The sequence below is a fragment of the Aquila chrysaetos genome, chromosome 26 (genome assembly GCF_900496995.4).
Source record: "Aquila chrysaetos chrysaetos chromosome 26, bAquChr1.4, whole genome shotgun sequence".
NCBI classification, from domain to species: Eukaryota; Metazoa; Chordata; class Aves; order Accipitriformes; family Accipitridae; genus Aquila; species Aquila chrysaetos.
Window position 1 is genome coordinate 12,792,912 of NC_044029.1, and position 18,685 is coordinate 12,811,596.

Sequence of the window (18,685 nt, forward strand, 5' to 3'; positions counted from 1 at the left end):
AAAACTTTTTTCTAGGGGGGAAGGAAAAGCAGTATGGGTTAAGTCTTAGGGATACATTCATAGTCAAGTTTCTTTATTTGGAGAGAGAAATTTAGCCACAGACGCTATTTTAAAATGATTAGTCCGAGTTTTCTGTCTCCTCAGGAATGATGTATTGTTTTGTATGTCAATTTAAACCTTAATGCATTACACTGGATCACTTAGTTGCTTCCCCACCTGTCCCTGGTTAAGCTCAGCAGCTGCCTAATAATTAATTGATACCTATTAGTACTATATCCCTGTTTCATATTTATTTTAACACAATAGAATCTGGCCTTTTGATTCATTGTAATACACTTTTTCTGACATCAGTGTTAACAGATGTATTGCTATGTATCATTCAAGAACTGTGGGGTTTCTTTTTTCGACATGTTATACCAACTTGATATTGGCTTTTTTAGGTCAGTGTTAAGCATATTCTTCCTTTGCAAGAATAACTTTTGTCTATATCTTTATTTTCTGCTAATTTTTTGTTCACCTAACGCACATGCCTATGGAACTGCCACCCTTTAACAACAGGAATTACATTAGAGGTAAGTCTGACAGTACAATGCTGTTAAATTTTCTGTTTTATAATTGCATAGCTTTTAAGTAGGCCAGTTACAATGCCTGAACTCTTTTGCTGTCTTTATTCTTGCAGGAAAATAACACGTGGATATTTTTTTATGGAGGAAACGTACTGTAGTTGAAGGGACCAAAACTGTTACTGTGTCACTCACTGAAACGGAGCAAATTGTTCATTCTTGGGTTGGAACGTGGTACGTCTTTGTTTCTAAAAATGGATCACACAGGCTTGGAAGTAGCAGCATGCAGCAGTACATCCTTAGGGCCATTGTATTAGTAGTTTCACAGTGGGATTTTTGCCTGACTTTGGAATAGCGATTGACCAAAAAGCCAGGGTTTCTCAAGAGGTGACAGATCTTTCCCCAAGATGGAACGGATGAATCAAAACTGGTACTCGGCTGCAGTTTGCTTTTTAAGAATGACTGGCCTAGGTCTGGCCATTCAGGACGACTGGAACCGTTTAAAAAAATCGTGATTGCATAGAGGCTATCCTCCGAGAGTAAATCTAATTAAAGTGGACTGAAACTACTGTCAAAGGTTCGCTCGGAGGGGAGCGGGCAGGACGGAAGGGGCAGCAGGCGCCCTGCCCTGCCCTTGCGGTGGGCGGCGGGTCGGTCCCGCTGTCCGTGGGGCTCTGAGCTGTAGTTCTGACCCAGGGCCGCAACCGTTCCCCCTTCTGCAGCTCCGGAGAAGTCTCCGATTCCAGCTGCCCGGGGCGGGGCGGGGGGGTGTGAGTTGGAGCCCCGGATCCCCGCGACGCGCCCGGCTTTCCTCACCGGCGGCTGCGGGGAGCGCAGGTGAGCGCCGGGAGGGCCGTTCCGGCAGGCAGCCCTGCCCCGAGTAGATCATTTCCTCAGGACGAACGGAGAATTCCTCTTCCCGCCTCGGGGGAAGGCGGCATCTTGCCAAACCTCCCTCCGCGCTGCTGGAGCCGGCGGGGCGCAGGTAGGGCGGGAGCCGGGAGCGGGACGGGGCGGCTGCAGCCGCGATGGCGGGGCGCCGTCCCGGCGGGGACGCGCGGGGCGGGCCCTTTCTGTCAGCCCTGCGCGGCCCCGGCCTCTCCTGGGCTGCTGCCGGGGAAACACGGCGTCTCTGCGGAGCTGCGTCTGAGCCCGCGATGTTTATTTCTCCCCTTAAAGCGTCGCAGAGTTACTGCGGCGCGTTAACGGTTAAAGGCAACAAGGCTTTCCTCCTCTCGCACCTTCGACTGGGAGGGTACGATGTTTCGGCCAGAGGCTTGAGGTCCCGCGAAGATGGCGGCTCTTCCTCTTAAGCCCCCTGAGGTAAAGGGGGTACGGCTGGCAGGCCGTCGTTGAAAACGGAGCGTCTGGTTTTTGGGAGTGAAACGATCGGCTTTTGGTTCAAAACTGGCCGTGCGGAAGGAGAAGCCAGCAGAGCAGGAGGTGGCACGCTGATAAAATGTCGCTCCGGAGGCCAGGAGGGCCCTGACGCCTTCCTGAAAATACCTGGTCCCAGGGCAGGGTGCTGCTGAGAGCCAGGCGGCGGCCGTACGTGAAGAGTGAAAAAGGTTGGATGTTGTCAAGGGATAACAAAGCAGTAACGCTGGCCTGAGAAGGTATCGAGAAGCGTAAGGGAAAGAGGGAGTTAAACTCGAGGCAAAGACGTAAATTTGAACAGGAATCGGGTGAAGCATTAGTAAGGAAAGACTGAAATTAAGAGGCAGTGAAAAAGGGAAGCCAGCAATGTTTCATAGCTCGCCAAAGAGAATACCCAAATTATTGGTGATAGACACGGTCTTTCTAATGCAATAATGTTGTTTTGCAGAAGTACTTATATAAAAAATACATGATTTTCTCAAATCTGTTTTCCACTTTGTTCTGAAGGCTGTCGTTGAATTTGCATGGATTTGGAAGTTAAAGGAGTCGCTGCATCCCCTCGAAGGCAGGCTCAGCTGTCATCGATGGGGAAGAAGAAATGTCAGGTATGTTAACAGAAGGCTTGTGGTTGTTTCCCTTCCTTACTTTGACATTTTAACAAATATTTTAATCATACTTCAGAAGGTTCTTAGTTTGACGTTATAATGCGTTCTGTAGAGAAGGGAACTTTTAAAGAAATTCTTTTTGTCGGAAAGTGATAGTTCAGCCTAACAGCTTCTTACATGAAGGTGAGAATTTCCAATAAAAACAGCTGTCCTAAAATAACTGATATTCTGGGTACTTAACTGGGGTGTGGAGAACTTGGGAAGGAACTAGCGCTTGCAATTAAGAGCAACAGAGGCTTGAACCTGTGCTGTGTGCTGTCTCAGGCCTGTGGTGAAACTGGTAACAGGTGTGTCTGGTTTTGTTTTTCAAGACAGAAGTGAAGTAAAGCAACCCCGAAACCATAATTTCAAAAGGCACGATTTCAGATTGATGTGTAAGATGAATCTCAATGCTCTGCGTTCAGTACACAGGGGAATTTTGTTTTCCAGCTATTCCTAATAGTCTGTGTTTTGAGATAAGGTAGGTGTGCAACCCTCACGAGATCACTGTAGCAGAAACTTTCAGGCTAACTTTTGAAAGCCTGATCAGTACCAATAAGATCTTGGATTCTGAGGGCCATTGTTTTTATTATAGCTAAGGTAAATATTAATATCATAAATAACAGTTCATTTTTCTCACAGATACTGTGTAGTTTATGTCCATGAAGTAAATTGCTAATCTTCCCTCAGGCCCCAAGCACCCATTTAACTTCCTTTTTTGTTGGATGACCCCATTAGGAATTCTTGGAGTTTGACCTCCAAGTAGCTGTTTTCCTTTTTTTGTTTGATTTGGAATGAAAAAGGACCTTTTGTAAATGATATCATATCAATGTTATATTGTTACCTTTTAACCAGACTTTTGAGAATGAAATACCTGTGTACAACAAGAACATTTGGGGCATTTAGTGTAGGTTGTAAAAGTAAGGAAATGTCCATTTTTCTCTAATCTCTTATCCCTTTTTTCTTCTCTTTCTCGTGCCCCTCAGTTTCCAATTTTAGACTCCCTAGTCCATATGATTCTTGGTAGCTTGCAAAAATAAATCACAGATTAAAATTAGGTTGAAACTACGTGCTTCACCCTGTAAATGTGGACAGTCTTCAGATTATTTTTGTTTGCTTTCTTCCTGATTCAATAACTTCCGGAAAAGGAATTACATTAAGACTTTAACATCTAGAATGTGGTATGTTCTTTATCTTATCACAGTTGAGATGATACAGAAAAATTATATACTTGTGATGTAATGCATTGCATTTTGTCTTAAGAATAAAGCTACACTGTGTTAGATCTCTTGACGGTTTTTTACATACTTAACCACAAGGTGGTGGTGTTTATTATGTGTGACCTTACTGGACAGAAACTATTTTAGAAACCTGAATACCCTTTTTTGAATACATTAGAGGGTGGTGTTGCTGAACTATGAACTTCTTTTTCAGGAGCAGGCTACAAGGGTGTGTGGCAAGAAAGGACTTAAAAGTTTTGTGACTGCTCTCAAATCATGAAAGGTGTTAGGGCGCTGCTGGAAAAAGGATGTCTGCTCGATTCAGACTGTGATGCTGAGATCTCTGAGCTGAAGAGTGTGAAAACAAAGATACCAGCCCTGGTTCAGAACAACCCCGAACCACGTTTTTTGTATTTTTTTTTTCTTTCAGATTGGGAGGCTAGTTGGGGGAATTGTTACTGCGTGCTTGCCCCAGTCAGTCTTCCCTAGGGATTTGCTGTTGGCTGTTTTCAGAAAGCCATAGTACAGTAGATGGAGCTTTGGGTCGAGTCTTTTCTTCTTGCCACGTTCTTGCTCAGTTGAGTTCGGAGATCTGTGTGGTACACAGCCATGCAAAATAAACAGCGTGAGCACAGGAGCTGCCTACTCATCATCGTGTGCTGCTATATGAAAGCTGAGATGATACAGTTACACCAAATATCAGGGCTTCTTTGGGGTCTGAGCTAGCTCCTTGTGAGCCAGCTGGCTGTCGGTATTGTGGTTTTGGTTTAAGGGTTGGCTGAGGGCTTGGTTCCCGACCAACAAGGATGATGTGCCCTAAAAGCTTGTGAGCAGTGATTGTACAAACCCTCAAGAACATGGATTATTTTTAATGCATTGTTAATAGTTGATGCGGACACTATCTGGATTCTGGATTCTTTGTGTCATGATGAATATTCAGTCTTCTAGTCTCGTGATCTGTAAGAATCAACTTTCAATGAAAAGGGTTTATTTTCTGTCCTTTTGTTAGTAGCATCTCAGTCAAATATGTCAGACAGATACTTTAAGGCATTGATTTTAAATATTCCAGGGGAAGTTGAAAGAGAGAACTATGTATTTTAATCCTGATCCCTATAATTGTGTAATAATGTGTCATTCTTTTAGGGCTGGAGACCAGATACACGGGCTACTCACGGTCCTCGCCCACCAGAGTAAGTCTGTTTCTATTTCTGATCACTTTTAATTGTGCATTAATAACACAATGCATTTGCATTTGTATTGATATGCAACTCAGTGTTCCATGAAATTTATCATCATAGGTTTGTTTTCTGTGGTTTATATTTAGGGTAGAATATTTGATGCATTATTTACATTGGAATTAAGTTGATTTACATTTGGTTGAGCTTAACAGTAGAGTTGTGCTCAGAGCTTTCATATTTATACCTAGTCTTTCTTGAATATTTTTAATAGTCTGCAAAAGGAGAAAAAATTTTTTTAACTATTGGCCTTCTTTGCAGGTATTACAGTAAAAATTACAGAGAAACGGTTGTGAAGGGTTTTTACAAGCAATGGGAAATTTTGTACAGTGGTTATAAAATTTAAAACCTTACAGTGACTTTGGCAGATAAGCAACATCTGCTATTCCAAGAACCATGTTTGATAGTTTAGGGCTTTTTGTTTACTGAAATGCCTTACAGCCAATGTATCTTTCTACATCATTTTACAAGTATATGTGACCATGACCTTGGATTGTTCATATCGAAGTCAAAGAACTTCAATTTCTGTGTACTGTCAGTCATTCTCTAATGAAAACAGTCTGGAAATTAAGGAGCTCTCATATTCCAAGAGCAATCTTGTTATAATAGGGTTGTTTGGAAATATTGGTAGTAAAATATAAAAAATATGTGTTCATGGTGCTCCGGAGTATACCTGGAGTAAAGGCAGAAGGCAGAGAGGTGCTTTGATGAATTGGAGATGTTTTCATTTCTTTAAGCAGAATAAAATACTGAAATATAGTTGGCTTCCACTGTGTTAATCTCTTCTAAAAAGTTCGGAAGGTTTGCATCCACAGGAGCTATTGCTTCCCTGTTGCCTCTCTGGTGACTGATAATAGAGGGATGTTGACACAGACCTGCTGTAGAAGAAGGGAATAAGGAATCCCTGATTTATAATCTTGTTGCAGCAGCTCCCGTCGGGGAGTGACGAGAAGCCAGGGTTGGCTTGCTGGGAGTGAAGAAAGGCTTTGCGCGGACCCTTTGCAGCTGCCAGCGTACTCTGCAACTGGGGAAGATGAAAAAGCTCAGTGGCCAGTTCCTGAGCTGAAACAAGAGGGGCTAATAGGGATTTGCCAAGTAGGCCATCTCCAGCTGTAGTGAAACTGTTCATAGCAGGGAAATTTTTGTGAAGGAGCTAATAATGATAACTAATAGGCAGTTTGCTTTTACTGTAACTGAAAAATAAGAGAACATATTGCTATTAAAATCGTTTTAACTTCCCGCAGGGTGCCATGCCTAGATCTAGGAAGGCTGGGAGATTCTGACGGAGAGGTAATTATAAATTAATTCTGTCTTGAATAGTTTTTAGAATTCATGTGTTGCAGGAGTTTATAAAAATATCACCCTGAGTATAAAACAACTACGATTGCCTGTCCTTTTTTTTTTTTTCTGTAATTTTAGGATGGGGACTCCTATGTACCATACAGTGGAAGTTATTGTCGTACATGCCCTCTAGATTCATCTTCAGATTGGAGAACGTCATTACAAATGCCATATGCACAGCATCATCGGGCTCAACAGGTCAGTCTGTTGCTACAGATATCTTTAAAATATGCCTCTTTAGCAGTAATTAGAAAAGCATATTTAGCTTTATTATACAAGTTCTCTTTTTTTCTTTTGGTTAAACTCGTATCTCCAAGCGGTATTGGGCCAAAATATTTTTGGCAAAGTACTTTTTACTGGGAAGCCTCTAGAATATTTAAAAAATCCTATTTTTCTTATATGCCTTAGCTCTTCTTTGTTGGTCAATACACTCATCCTTTTCATTGTACTCATTTTTGAAGAAATATATTGATAGCTATCTTCATTAACAATTTGTCAAAGCAACTGAAAAATGTAATACTTTTGAGGTAGCATGTAACAAAATAATAAAGATAAGATTGATAGTAGTCAGTAAGTGTATGATTGAAGACCAAACCCAAGTTTACAAACAGTAAGTATTATTTCTATGGAAGAATAGTTACTTTTGGTGAAAAGGAAACTTTTGGAGTTACGTGCAGCCACTTCACAGGTTTTTTTCTTAAGTTTCCTTCTGAAGTTTTTCTTCGGAACTGTGACGTTAACTTTGGAATTATGTTCAATTTGTCAGAGCACTTTTATTGCAAAAATTTCCTGATCACATACCAGCATTTTTTTTCCCCTGGATGACTAAGAAACTTAATCACCCCTAATCTTAGGTGCTTTATAAGGAAAATCAGTAGTCCAGATGCTAACATTCTGGTTTATAGTACAGTACAGCACTGTTCAGGATCAATATCCACTATAACAATTTTAAGAATTAATTTAATTCCTCAGATACTACAGTTCTGTGAATGCAGGAGAAGTTTTCTTTTGAACTCTTATATCTGAATTAAATTTGAACAAATTAATGTGACAATTTTTTAGTTGATCATGATACATATTTAGTTTCTCTTTTCCTTTAGTTTAAACAGGTGTCTAGAAAATCTTGTCAGAAGAAAATAGTGGTAAAGTAGCTGAAAAAATACACCCTGACAAAATAACGTTAGCAATTCAGTAGTAGAGTACCATAGTATATAGTCTGAAAATGTAGTATGTTTTAACTTCTTTTGTGTAACAGGAACTAGCTTATTGGAGAGACTATTTTTCATCTGCTGTCATTCCATCAGTATTTCGAGTGTTTCAAATGTGATAATTAAAGGGAAAATGCTGAAGTATTGCAAACAGTAGTCTTCTCTTTGTAGTCCCTATATATTTAAAAGTTTAGATATCTAGAGCTTTAAACTAATTCAGGACGAATGCTACCTACATGGTTATTTTCTGTCATAATCATCCACCATACATAATCATGGTAAAAATCTTACCAGTAGTAGTACATTTTTATTTGGTTAGGGTGCAGGAAATACCCTAACTTATCAATGTTACCTCTTTTTGGAAGAATTTGAAAATATACTGTTTAAAAATCCATTATTTCAAAAATATTTAACTTACGTAAACCTAAGAAATACTCTAATGTGTTTAAAACAGAAGTGTAGCTAGAGGAAAAAACAATTATTAATTAATTTGTACATAACCTGTGCCCCTTGAAATGAAGTAACATAGCGGCTTGTAGGGCAGGACTCCAAGTTGGCTGGAGCCCAAAGTGAATCTGCCAAGATCATAATTTTATACGTTTCCCTACATAACCAAATGGTTTCTCAACTTGAAAAAAAAAATTGCATTTAAATAAAACCTGAAATGGTTAAGTGGGTTTTTTTGTATAATGGACTAAGAATGTACTATTTCTCAGAATATCTATGTGCCCAGCATAGGTATTTATGCGTGTCTTAAGATGTAACTGTAAACATGTAACTACGGGTAGGTTATTTCCTCCGTACTGCATTGTAAGTGTGCAGTGCAAACATACTGGAGTTGCTATACTCTTTTTAGTTCTGGATGCCTATGATTTCACTGCTTGCTTTACCATTTTTTGAAAAGGTAAAGTTCATACATATAATTCTGTCTAGCTGCAGGAAGGCTAACGGAAGGTTGGTATGGCTTTGTCTGTTTCTCAGGGTCTTTCTCCCTTTCTTCTCTGCTTTCCTTTATCTCCTGTTGCTTCCTTGCTGCCTTCATTATGTCTTAAATACTGAAGTGCTGAACGTGCAGGAATCTATCTTCTGTTCATTTACCCTCTTTTTCTCTTCCTCTCTCTCCCCCCCTCCCCTTTTTTTGACTGAATACCCCCCTTATTTTTTGTGAAGATTTTCAAGCAGTTCTAAAATACTTTAATGTATTCCTCTGAGTGGCCTTTATTTCTGCATTGCTTGCTTCTGGGGCCCTGACTGAGCATTCCTTTAGCAAGATCTGTTCCAGCTTCTTCAGTAACAGACTGTGTAAGTAAATCTTCCCAAAATAGGTCACTTTTGGAAGAATAATTTGAATATAGCCTTATCATTCAGGAATTAACCAGGGAAGGGATGTGGATCCTCTTTTGAAAGAGAAAGCTGTCCTTTCAAGAACATAAATCTTCTGGGGTTTTGAGAAAAATGGTTTTCTAGAACAGAACTGTTACACTGCTGTTGCAAGATGAGGTGTGTCAAGTCGAGATGCTAGGTAAGGCTGACTTAGTTGTGTTAGCGTTGAAGGAATATCACTTAAACGTTGAAGGTGTTGGGAGAGAAAGAAGAACAGAGTCTTGGCTTTCTGTCATTGCTGCTGTTTCTACTGATCCAGCCTCCATTGTGTAGAGCACTGAAGTGGATGTAAAGTTAGGAAGGTACTTAGCTGGGTTCAAAGCCTTTTCAGCTGATGCTGTTCTAGGGAAGGAAGTCCCAGTACTAATACTCATCTGCCATCCAAGAATATTAGAACTTTTGATTGAAAATTCCATCAGACCATTTTTAGCCATCCAAAATCAAATGTCAGAATTCCCTTTTTAGTGATCTGTAACATTATCTTATGGGGCAGAACCACTGAAGCTGTCTTGGCTTCTGTCTTTAAAAGTGATGTAAAACCATTTGGCTGTGTACTTTTTAGATTAAAAAATGGCAGAATATGAAGAACTCAATGAAAATTAAGCCTGAATATGCAGTCATATTTGCATTTTTTCTTAATGTGAAGCATAGTGTCGAGAACTTTCAGAAGTTATATGGGATGGGATTTATAATAATGCTGTTCTCATTCAATAGATCAGCCAGAGGATTTTATATTGATTACTCTTTGCTTTAGCATTCTGTTTTGGAGCAGAAGACAATACCAGAAAATCTGCCATCCCCAACAGACAGATATAAACTGAAGTATCGTCAGTATGAAGCAGATATGAAGGAAGAATATAAGCAATATTCTCAGAGAATTGCAGAAAAGAAAAAAGACCACCTCCAGTGTCCAGAAGCTTCAATAAAGGTAGCTGCCAAAGAAGTAATTGCATTTTTAAATAGCAAATGTATGTTGGTATTTCATTACAGTGTTTGGAGAGGTTTGCATGTGTGTGTAATTAAATTATTCTATGTTTTTATTGTAAGAAATAAAAACGTCTGATTTCAGCATCTAATGTTGAGTAGGAAATAAAATATCGGAAGCTTCTTTCAGTTGTTCCAGAGTGAGAAACTGAGGTGCTCTGAGAATCTAAGTATGCGCGTATTCTCTGGTAAGAAATGTAACATGTGCCCTCAGAGTGCACCTCTAGCCTGAGCATGAAGATTAGCATGAGTGACAGGGAAGAGTTTGCAGCCTAAGAAGATGAGAGACAGCGGGAAGAACTTGCTAATATGTTATTTCCAAATATAGAAACATTCTATATTTTTAAAATATAGAAGTATATTAATTATTCTGTTCAATTATGAGTATATATAGGATTTAAAAAAGAAGCAGTGAAAGATGTAATCTGTACCTGAGAGAACTATTAACACTGAAAATGGAAAGGAATATAGGGTTAAAATAATGAAAGATATTATCCGTACTTTTTGCTTTGATGTTGTATAAGATACAGCTTGCAGTCCAACTCTACTGTATTAATTCTGCCAGATTTCTTTTGTGTTTTTAAATTAAAGTTAAGATGCAAACAAGGGAAGATCGGTGGGCAGAAACTGGAAAACAAAGGGGTGAAAAACCCAACTTTCCTCTTGTTCTGGAAGAGATAGTGGAGAAGGGTGGTTGCACAGAACAAGATACATCATTGTAGGTGTAAGGAAACAGGAAACAAAAGTAAGCAACAGCTGTGAGGACTGGTCAAATGGTAGACTGTGCTGAGGGTAGATGGCCATTTAAGAATCTTAATGAAAAGTTAAGTATGCAGATGTTGAGGAAACATTGTGCTCATTGATTTTCAGAGAAAAGGTTTGTGATGAATAACAATGAATTTACTGATTTTACTTGCTTATGTTCAATAGTTCGAAAAGGGAAGGTCTTACATAAGACAAAGATTATGTTTCACATATTGTTGTTACTGTTTTACACGTATTGTTGATAGTTTTAAAGGGGCTTTCTCCTCTTATAGTCATGCTTTTAGTGTTCAGATAAAACTTGGAGAACCTGCAAGTACCTATAAGTAAACGTTCTGTGAGTAAAAGAGTTGAGTGAAAAAAACAATTCTGTTATTTTGTTAAGTTTAGTTTTATGTTTGGTGGCAGTTAAGATTGTCAGTTCTGGGGATTTGTTGTAGTATTACTTTTTTTTTTTTAATGATTCCACTCTTATGTACCAGTCTGACACTGTCATGTCATCTGTTTTCCAAGGAGTGACTCCTTTATATGCTGTACTGCAAGCCCATCAAAAGGGTATTTACAGGAGCAGCGAAGTTAATCTGAAACTGAAGAAATAGGTGGCGAGTGTATACTGGGAAAGAAAAAGCAGGACTGGCTTATTCTGGTGATTTGGGGTTCCAGAAAGAACTTGCTAAGCACTAGAAGCTATGTGTGTCAGTTCTTATGACAAATGTTAATATAATGTCTAGCAGAACAGTTTTCTGCCTTAGATATTACCACTACCTGATTAAATTAATAAATCAAACCCTTTTCAGATTTCAAGATACTTGCTATTTTATCTCATTAGTGGAACTTGTAATAACTTTTCTTCTCTGAAAAGAAGCTGGTCGTAGAGGAGCATAGCTGACAAAACCTACTCTTTTGATTTCTTTCCCATGTTCCCTCCTTCCTTACTTCTGTAAACACAGTCTGCTTTGTCAGTTTTTTTCATATCCTCCGTGTAGGAGATATTTCTGTATTACCCTCAGACTGATTTACAAGTCTGTTAGACCCAGTTCAGCAGCATGCTTTGGCTTTTCCCTGTCTAGACTGTATTTAACTTCTTTGCTGGTCAAAAAGCAGCATCTCTGCAATGGTGAACTTTGAGCTGTATGCATAATGGTGAATCCACCGCTTTCTCTTTGCTGTGCTGTTCTTGAGCAGAACAGAAAAAGGATGAGCTCTTGCTCTTGTCTTCTTCAGAGAGATACTGTGTGAGCTGACATAGGCAGGATGCAGGACCAACCACAAAACCATGGATGAAGTACAAAGAATAAATTTATTTTAGTTACCTTGTGAACTGGGGGATTGCTGAAGCAGCACGCGGGCCAGAGGCACACAAGTGGGAACACAGGCACCACAGACCTCGGTTCTTGCTAGAGGATCGCCGAACCTGCTGTTTGCACCTGTTTTTCAGGCATTCATGCAGGTGTAGTTTACCACTGTGCTTTGATCTTTCCCACAGCAGGGCAGGAATCTCAAGCATGTTCGATAGGGTCCCTCCAAGTCTATCTATGTTATCTAAACACAGATGTTCTACTTGTCAAACACACAAGACTAAACAATGATTAGTATGATATATGTATTTTTCAGCACCCCAGCTGCAAGTCACTTGATCATGTTTACAATCCTCCTCGCCAATCTTCCACTATTTTCCCACAGGTACTAACAGTCTACCTTCTCTGACTTGCTGCTGATTTTTCACAAAGCTTGTAGGAACACAGTATTTTTGAGTTTTTTTTTATTTCAGTATGGTTGAAAGCTGGTAACTATTCAAGAGATGTAAGGAAGGACTAGAGAGCAAGATTTGTAAGTTCAGTTTCTGTAGAAAGCTAGGCTTAAAAAAAAATATTTTTTCTAATTAGCATGAAGGGAAAGAAGTAGACATTTTAAAAAATAAAGAAAGAAAAGTACTTTTAAATAAATTGTTGAGGAAAATGTGTGGGGTTTTGTTTGTTTTTCTTACAATTAAATTTGATTTATGAAAAGAATGTATTTTTGTGTAGGGTATACAGCTTGAAGATGGACATAAAGATGATCTTACAGCTCTTGATGAGAAAGCTCTCCTGCAACAATGCTACACAAGGAAGCCCTATAATATGCAGCACAGTATAAGGAAATCAGAAGCTGTAAGTATTTTTGCGGGTATTGTGCTGTTAACTCTCTAGACTTGTAGCATGACTTCCCAGGTGTTCAACAGAAGTCAGGCCTTTGGTGATTTGGTCCTAGTATGTAATTGCACCCATTGAAATCAGGGGAGTTTAAACACTTGTTTCAGTGGGAGCTGAACTGAGCAATCCAGTGAGCATTTTTTTTTTAATCTTATCTGCAAGGCTTGTATTTTATGCAGTAATGTATATAAATGAGAATGCAAATTATGAATAACAGATAAAAATATATACATACAACTAAGATTAACTAAGTGGGTGGAGTGAACCCGAGTATAGTGTTAGATACAACTCTTACTCTGACTTGTTTCCCTCATTAACTCCTGAAATGGAGTATGTGATGAGAACTGGCTTTGTAAGCTGTATGGGCTCTGCTGCTGGTATTAGATTGGGTCAACCACAGCTTTGGCTGAGTCTTCAAGGTCCAAGGATGGAGCTTCTACAGCATCTCTAGGCAACATCTTCCTGTGATACACTACTCTCCTTGTGAAGAAGTTCTTCTTATTATCCATACCAAGCCTCCCAAGGCTCAGTGTGTAACCTTTGTCTCCTGTTATACTGTTGGCGACTGTTAAAAAATGTTTGGTTCTGTCTTCTTTGTAACTTCCCTTTGGTTGTAGGATGTTTTCAGAACGCCTCGTAGCTGTTGGTTCTGCAAACTAAACAAACCCAAGTTCCCTTAGCCTCTCCTTTCAGTTGCTTTGGCTCCGATCCTCTGTCAGATGATTTCCAGGTTCCTCTCATCCCTATTGATCTTGGGAAGGAGGGAGACCTGAAAACTGGAAACAATTATGGCCTCACTAGCATGTATAGAGGGGAATTAAAACTTTTCTTATATGGATGTACCCAATATGTTTCTTTAATTTCTTACATAGACATGACTTTTACTCTTTTTAGGACTGAACAATAGGAATCTTGCCCATCTAAGGCTAAGCCTTGAATTTAGGATTATTTACAATGATGAAGAACCTTGAGATTTGATATTGCATGATTCAGTATGTGCATATGCAGTGATGGCTTTCAGAATTGGTTTTTGAAGGTAATACAGAATAGAGTTAGCATTCTAACTTTCTCATGGAATACTAAGCCATGAGAAATTTTATGAGATTGTAGAAGTAAATAATTTTAATTTATTTTGTTTGCCCATCACTATGCACTGAATTTTGCATCATTGCAAACATTATTTGGTTTCTGGTCTCGTCAAAGTGAATGCAGATGTTGCACTACTGAGGTCCCTATTAATTTTCATGATAAGAAAATCTTTTCAGAAGGCACTTCTGTGAAGAACTTGAAGAACCTCCTGTTTGTTATTTTTAGAATGAATTTAAAAATCTATACTATAGAGTGAAGATAATGGAAAAAAGTTTTGAAGTATTATTAGAGTAACTACTTAATGCTAAATCAAATAAGCTGAAAACACTGAGAAAGGGAGCAGTGCAGGACCACAAAATGACAGGTACGCTGCAGCTGGCAGGCTTTAAAAGGAAGCCAGTAGGTGTCTGAGCAAGGTGTCACTGGGACCTTTAGAAGCCCTTTTGTTATTGATTAGCACTCGTGGTTGCACAGGCTGGCTGTCTCTTTCCAGGAGCATCTCTTAGGCTCTCTCAGGTTCAAGCTTCTGATAGTGGTAGGAATAATGGAAAAAATTGGAAGTAGTAACTGCATACATATTAATTCCTTTTGGTATACGTTGCCTCAATTGTTGGCATTTGATTTTAAGGTGTTTTAAAAATTTGCCTAAGAATACACAATGTTAAAATTTCCTTTTACTGTAATCATTACCAAAAACTCTAATGGTAAAGTAGAATTTGTCTTAATTTTTCTATAGTTTGGGATGAAAGTTCCCTTATTCAAGACAGATTATAGTACATGTGTGATTGCAAATAGATGTTATATATAATAAAAATAGGTTTTTTTGGAAGAAGGTTGGTTTTCTCTGAATAATCATATTTTTTTGAACAAGAGTTACTACTTTTTAACCAGTGAGAGCTGCCGCAAGTTCAATGTTTGCTTCAGCAATTTCGTAAATTCAAGGTAGAGCTTTTGTCTAAGAGCTGAATGGAGCGTGTTCCATGGAAGAGTACATTTAGTGACCTAGTATTCAGTTGAAATTCAAGGTCTAAGGTTTCTTTTTTTAAAATCAGGTTCTTTTCAGCATGCTAGATGGTTTGGCTCTATAAGCTGGGGTCCAAGGAATATGTTGTGTTTTAACAAACACTGCTCTGTATTATCACTGTGTCCTCTTTACATAATGCTTTTTAATATAACTGTTCTGACAGTTAATGGGCAAAGATTCAGTAACTCTGAGTAAAGCACCTGTAGTTCTCATAGGTGCAAAAATGAAATATGAAAGCAGACTAAAAAGCCCCCTATCTCCTATAATTCAGAAGTCTTTTAAGGCTTACAATCAGTTTGGAATAAACACCAGCTGGTCTAGTGTTACATTATTTATTTGGGTTTTTTGGTTTTCGGTTTCCTGTTTGTTTTTTTTTTTCTGGCTAGTGCCAATCAATATTTACTTGAAGGTTGTGAATTATACCCATAACATCTCTGTGGAGTTATCCCTTACAGTTACCTGTTGCCTGGGAACAAACTTTTGGTTCTTCTTCAGCCATGGGAAGGCTTGATCTGTCTAGAATTTGGTTTGCACGCAAGAATTGTGTGGAAGAAATAACCAATCAAAAAAAAATAATCTTAATTCTTCAGTTTCAGAATACCTACAAAGTTGTCAAAAAGGTTGCATAAACCCCCTCGGTAACAATAATCTCTGTGTTCTCATATATAAAAATTATTTTGGGGGGAAAAAAGGCAAATTTGAGGGCGGTGAAAAAATTCAGGAATCTAGAAGATAAAGCGAAGAGAGATGCTGGGGCCTGGTTGTTGCCAATAGCCTCCATGCTGTCCTGGGGCATCCTCTTGCGCTTTGGTTTCTCTTTCTATGAAACAATGATGATCGGTGCCTGAGGACTTGACAGTGAATGGCACAAGGTTATGGTTCAGTGTTACTCTAATAAAAATAACAATAAGATCATGTTAAATCCCCTTCCCCCTTAGGATGATCTTTCCTGAAAGGTTTTTTAGATTGGCCTGTCTCAGCAGAAAATTATTGTGGCATGCAGCAAATAAAAATTGTGCATTGAGACTAAGTCTTAAAAGAATTTTTTTGACTAAATATTGCTGGAGGTAAAGTTCCCTTCTCTGAGTTGGAATCTGTGTCAACCGTGAAACCTGGAATAGTGCGAGTTTCCTCAGGCTCTGTTGTACTTAAAGAATTTATTGGAAACAATACAGAGATAAGGATGCTGTCTGTCAACAGAAATACTAGAATTCTCATATTTATTGACAACTAATATGCATAGACAATTTGAGTGTATAGCAGAGAATATTATTTGTCTATTTGTTATGCAAATAGAACTCTATTCAAAAAGATGGAAAAAAATTAATTGTGACATTGGTGAGATTGTGACCTCTGAATGCTATCTTAAAGGGTAATTTATTATTTTAAGTGTCTGGTGTTATATATTTCATTTGCTCTTAGTCAGTTTTTCATTACAGGAGGATGTTGCTGCAGAGAGGAGAAAACAGGCTGTAGTAGAACAAGTGATGGTGGATCAGTTATCTAGGTAAGTGAATTTATAATGTAAAATTTCAGTTTTCCCTACAGAAGAATTTAGATCTGTGAGTGTGTGGCTTTTCTTGCCTAGGAGGTGTTTTGATCATCTCGTTCCAAGTCTTATGGAGTCATATGTAGTGTTATTATTTGCAAAAATTCTTTAAATGAAAAGTCTTTTTTATTTAATTTAAAAAGTCTGTTTAAAGTGCTATGTGTAAGTCAACTTTTTTATGAGAATAATTTTTAATTTCATACCTGAACCTAATTTAAGGGCTTTACAATAGAACTAGTTCTCAGAAACAACCATCTTGCACCTCAGCAAAATAGACGAATGCCTGCTGTTACAAATTGCACTCCTTCAGTGTTTATTTTCTTTTCTAAGAATCTTAGCTTTATTACTATTTCTTTATTAATATTGACACAATATCCAGCAGGAGTAAAGGAGTATTATACCAATGTTGGACACATAGGAAAAAAAGGCACAATGATGAATCGAGTTGATCAAGGTTGGATAGGAAGGCTCTCCTAACTTCATTGCTATGCCTTCAGCTCCAAGAAAGCATTGCTTCTATGTAGAAAGATCCCTATATATATTAAAGGGAAAAAAAAAGTAACTTACAAGTAAAGATCAGTATAGAAAAAACATCCTTCCTTACTATTATTCCCATAAACTTGTTCTCATTCTTAAGCATGCTTTAATAATGCAGAGGTTTATCCAAGTTGTCTGGTTATGGCAATATAGCATGGTACAAGCTAGGTTCGTATAGTTTCACGTTACCTTACACTTGCTAAAAATTATCTGTGGGTTGGTCTATAGCATGTTGCATTCTGTGTTTAGTTTACAATCTCTGTAGTTATCTGTACTGATATTATAGCCCATTAGATCTTAAGACTTTGAGGTTGAAATGTTGCACTTCACCATTTTATTTTTTGTTTCTGTTCCAACTGCAGTTTAAATGACCTATATTGTTTAAAACTTTATTAATGCTTTTACAGTATTTAAAAGCTGAGATATCAAGGAAGTTGCATGAAGGAAACAAGATTGTCATGAAACACAATGTTAAATTCCAAGTGTCATTGTGGCAGGATTAAAAATATGGAAGTGTTCAGTGTAGCAATCCCCAATTTTCAAAGAAATGCTTGTCCCATGTCATATCTCTACAAACATGTAGGTAAAGCAGATGATTACAGAAATCATCTTAAAAATGCGCTGGTTGTATTGACATGTTTCAATCTTACTGACATTAGATTAAACATACACGTTTGTTTGTCTTGGATCATGCATGTTCATTCTGTGCTTAGGCTCCTTCAGCTGCTTTGCCTTATTTTTTCCATGTATTCCTTCTCCTACTCTGAACTCTTTTGTTGACAATGTCAAAACAATATTCAGTAGTGTTGCAGCTGCATCAGGATGAACTTTTAATTTAAAAAATCTGTTTATGTTCCCAATATGACTGTGGCAGTACTGCCAAACAAATTGGTATCAGAGAGCAGGATGTTAATTGGGGAAGATTAGTTCAAAACTGTTGTGTAAAAAAAAAAAAAAAAAAATCTATTAAAGGAAACACAAAGGTGTTTTGATTTTGTTTTGATATTTTTTCTTATTAGAGCCAATCTTGCAGTTAAATCAGTGTAACTGATGTGTGCAAAGATCGATCTGCATAGATCAGAGAACAAGTTTATAGAACTGTATTAGCCATGCAAAATTATTTTTTCCTTCCGATTGTGAACCATTTCAATAATGGTAAAAGAATCTAATGTATTTTAAAGGGTCTCTTCTTTTGTTTACTTGTTAAACTGATACAGAGAATATCAAAATGTTTGGAAACCAGTTCATCTATTTCTTGTCTGCTTGATGGGACTTTGAGGTCCTATGGGCTTCCTAGGGGAAGTGCCAATGTTTTTGTCGGATGATGTCGCTGGCCGGTCCTAGTGACTGTTGTCACTGATTGTGGATGGAGCTGTGGATAAAGAAAATCAATGATGGAATTTTTACAGAAATAGTGGAAATGAAGGGGAAAAAAACCCTCAAACCCCTTTGTAATCCTGATTTATTTTATATATACATATATAAAATATACTTAAAATAATATGTATATACATGTAAAGTTACTACATAGTAGTACACTACCAGAATATTTTTGCATATATTTGATTTTGAGTAAT

At 38.1% G+C, this 18,685-nt stretch overlaps 1 protein-coding gene across 7 annotated transcripts in view; it reads left to right on the forward strand.

Annotated features, from left to right (window-relative positions):
• The first annotated feature begins 85 nt into the window (after window positions 1–85).
• The window catches only part of CAPS2 (calcyphosine 2), a 32,690-nt gene continuing 14,090 nt past the window's right edge, over window positions 86–18,685 (forward strand). The window contains exons 1-10 of one of the 7 annotated variants that reach the window (XM_030003052.2): window positions 86–572; window positions 680–797; window positions 2,448–2,545; window positions 4,948–4,994; window positions 6,284–6,329; window positions 6,459–6,578; window positions 7,481–7,522; window positions 9,726–9,899; window positions 12,745–12,867; window positions 16,462–16,529. In XM_030003052.2, the coding sequence (XP_029858912.1) occupies window positions 2,465–2,545; window positions 4,948–4,994; window positions 6,284–6,329; window positions 6,459–6,578; window positions 7,481–7,522; window positions 9,726–9,899; window positions 12,745–12,867; window positions 16,462–16,529 (701 nt within the window). In that variant the 5' untranslated portion in view covers window positions 86–572; window positions 680–797; window positions 2,448–2,464. Of the gene's footprint in view, window positions 573–679; window positions 798–1,634; window positions 1,887–1,969; window positions 2,132–2,441; window positions 2,546–4,947; window positions 4,995–6,283; window positions 6,330–6,458; window positions 6,579–7,480; window positions 7,523–8,758; window positions 8,891–9,725; window positions 9,900–12,744; window positions 12,868–16,461; window positions 16,530–18,685 lie in introns of those variants that run through there. The other 6 variants (XM_030003051.1, XM_030003053.1, XM_030003054.1 and 3 more) reach the window with 6 other exon arrangements.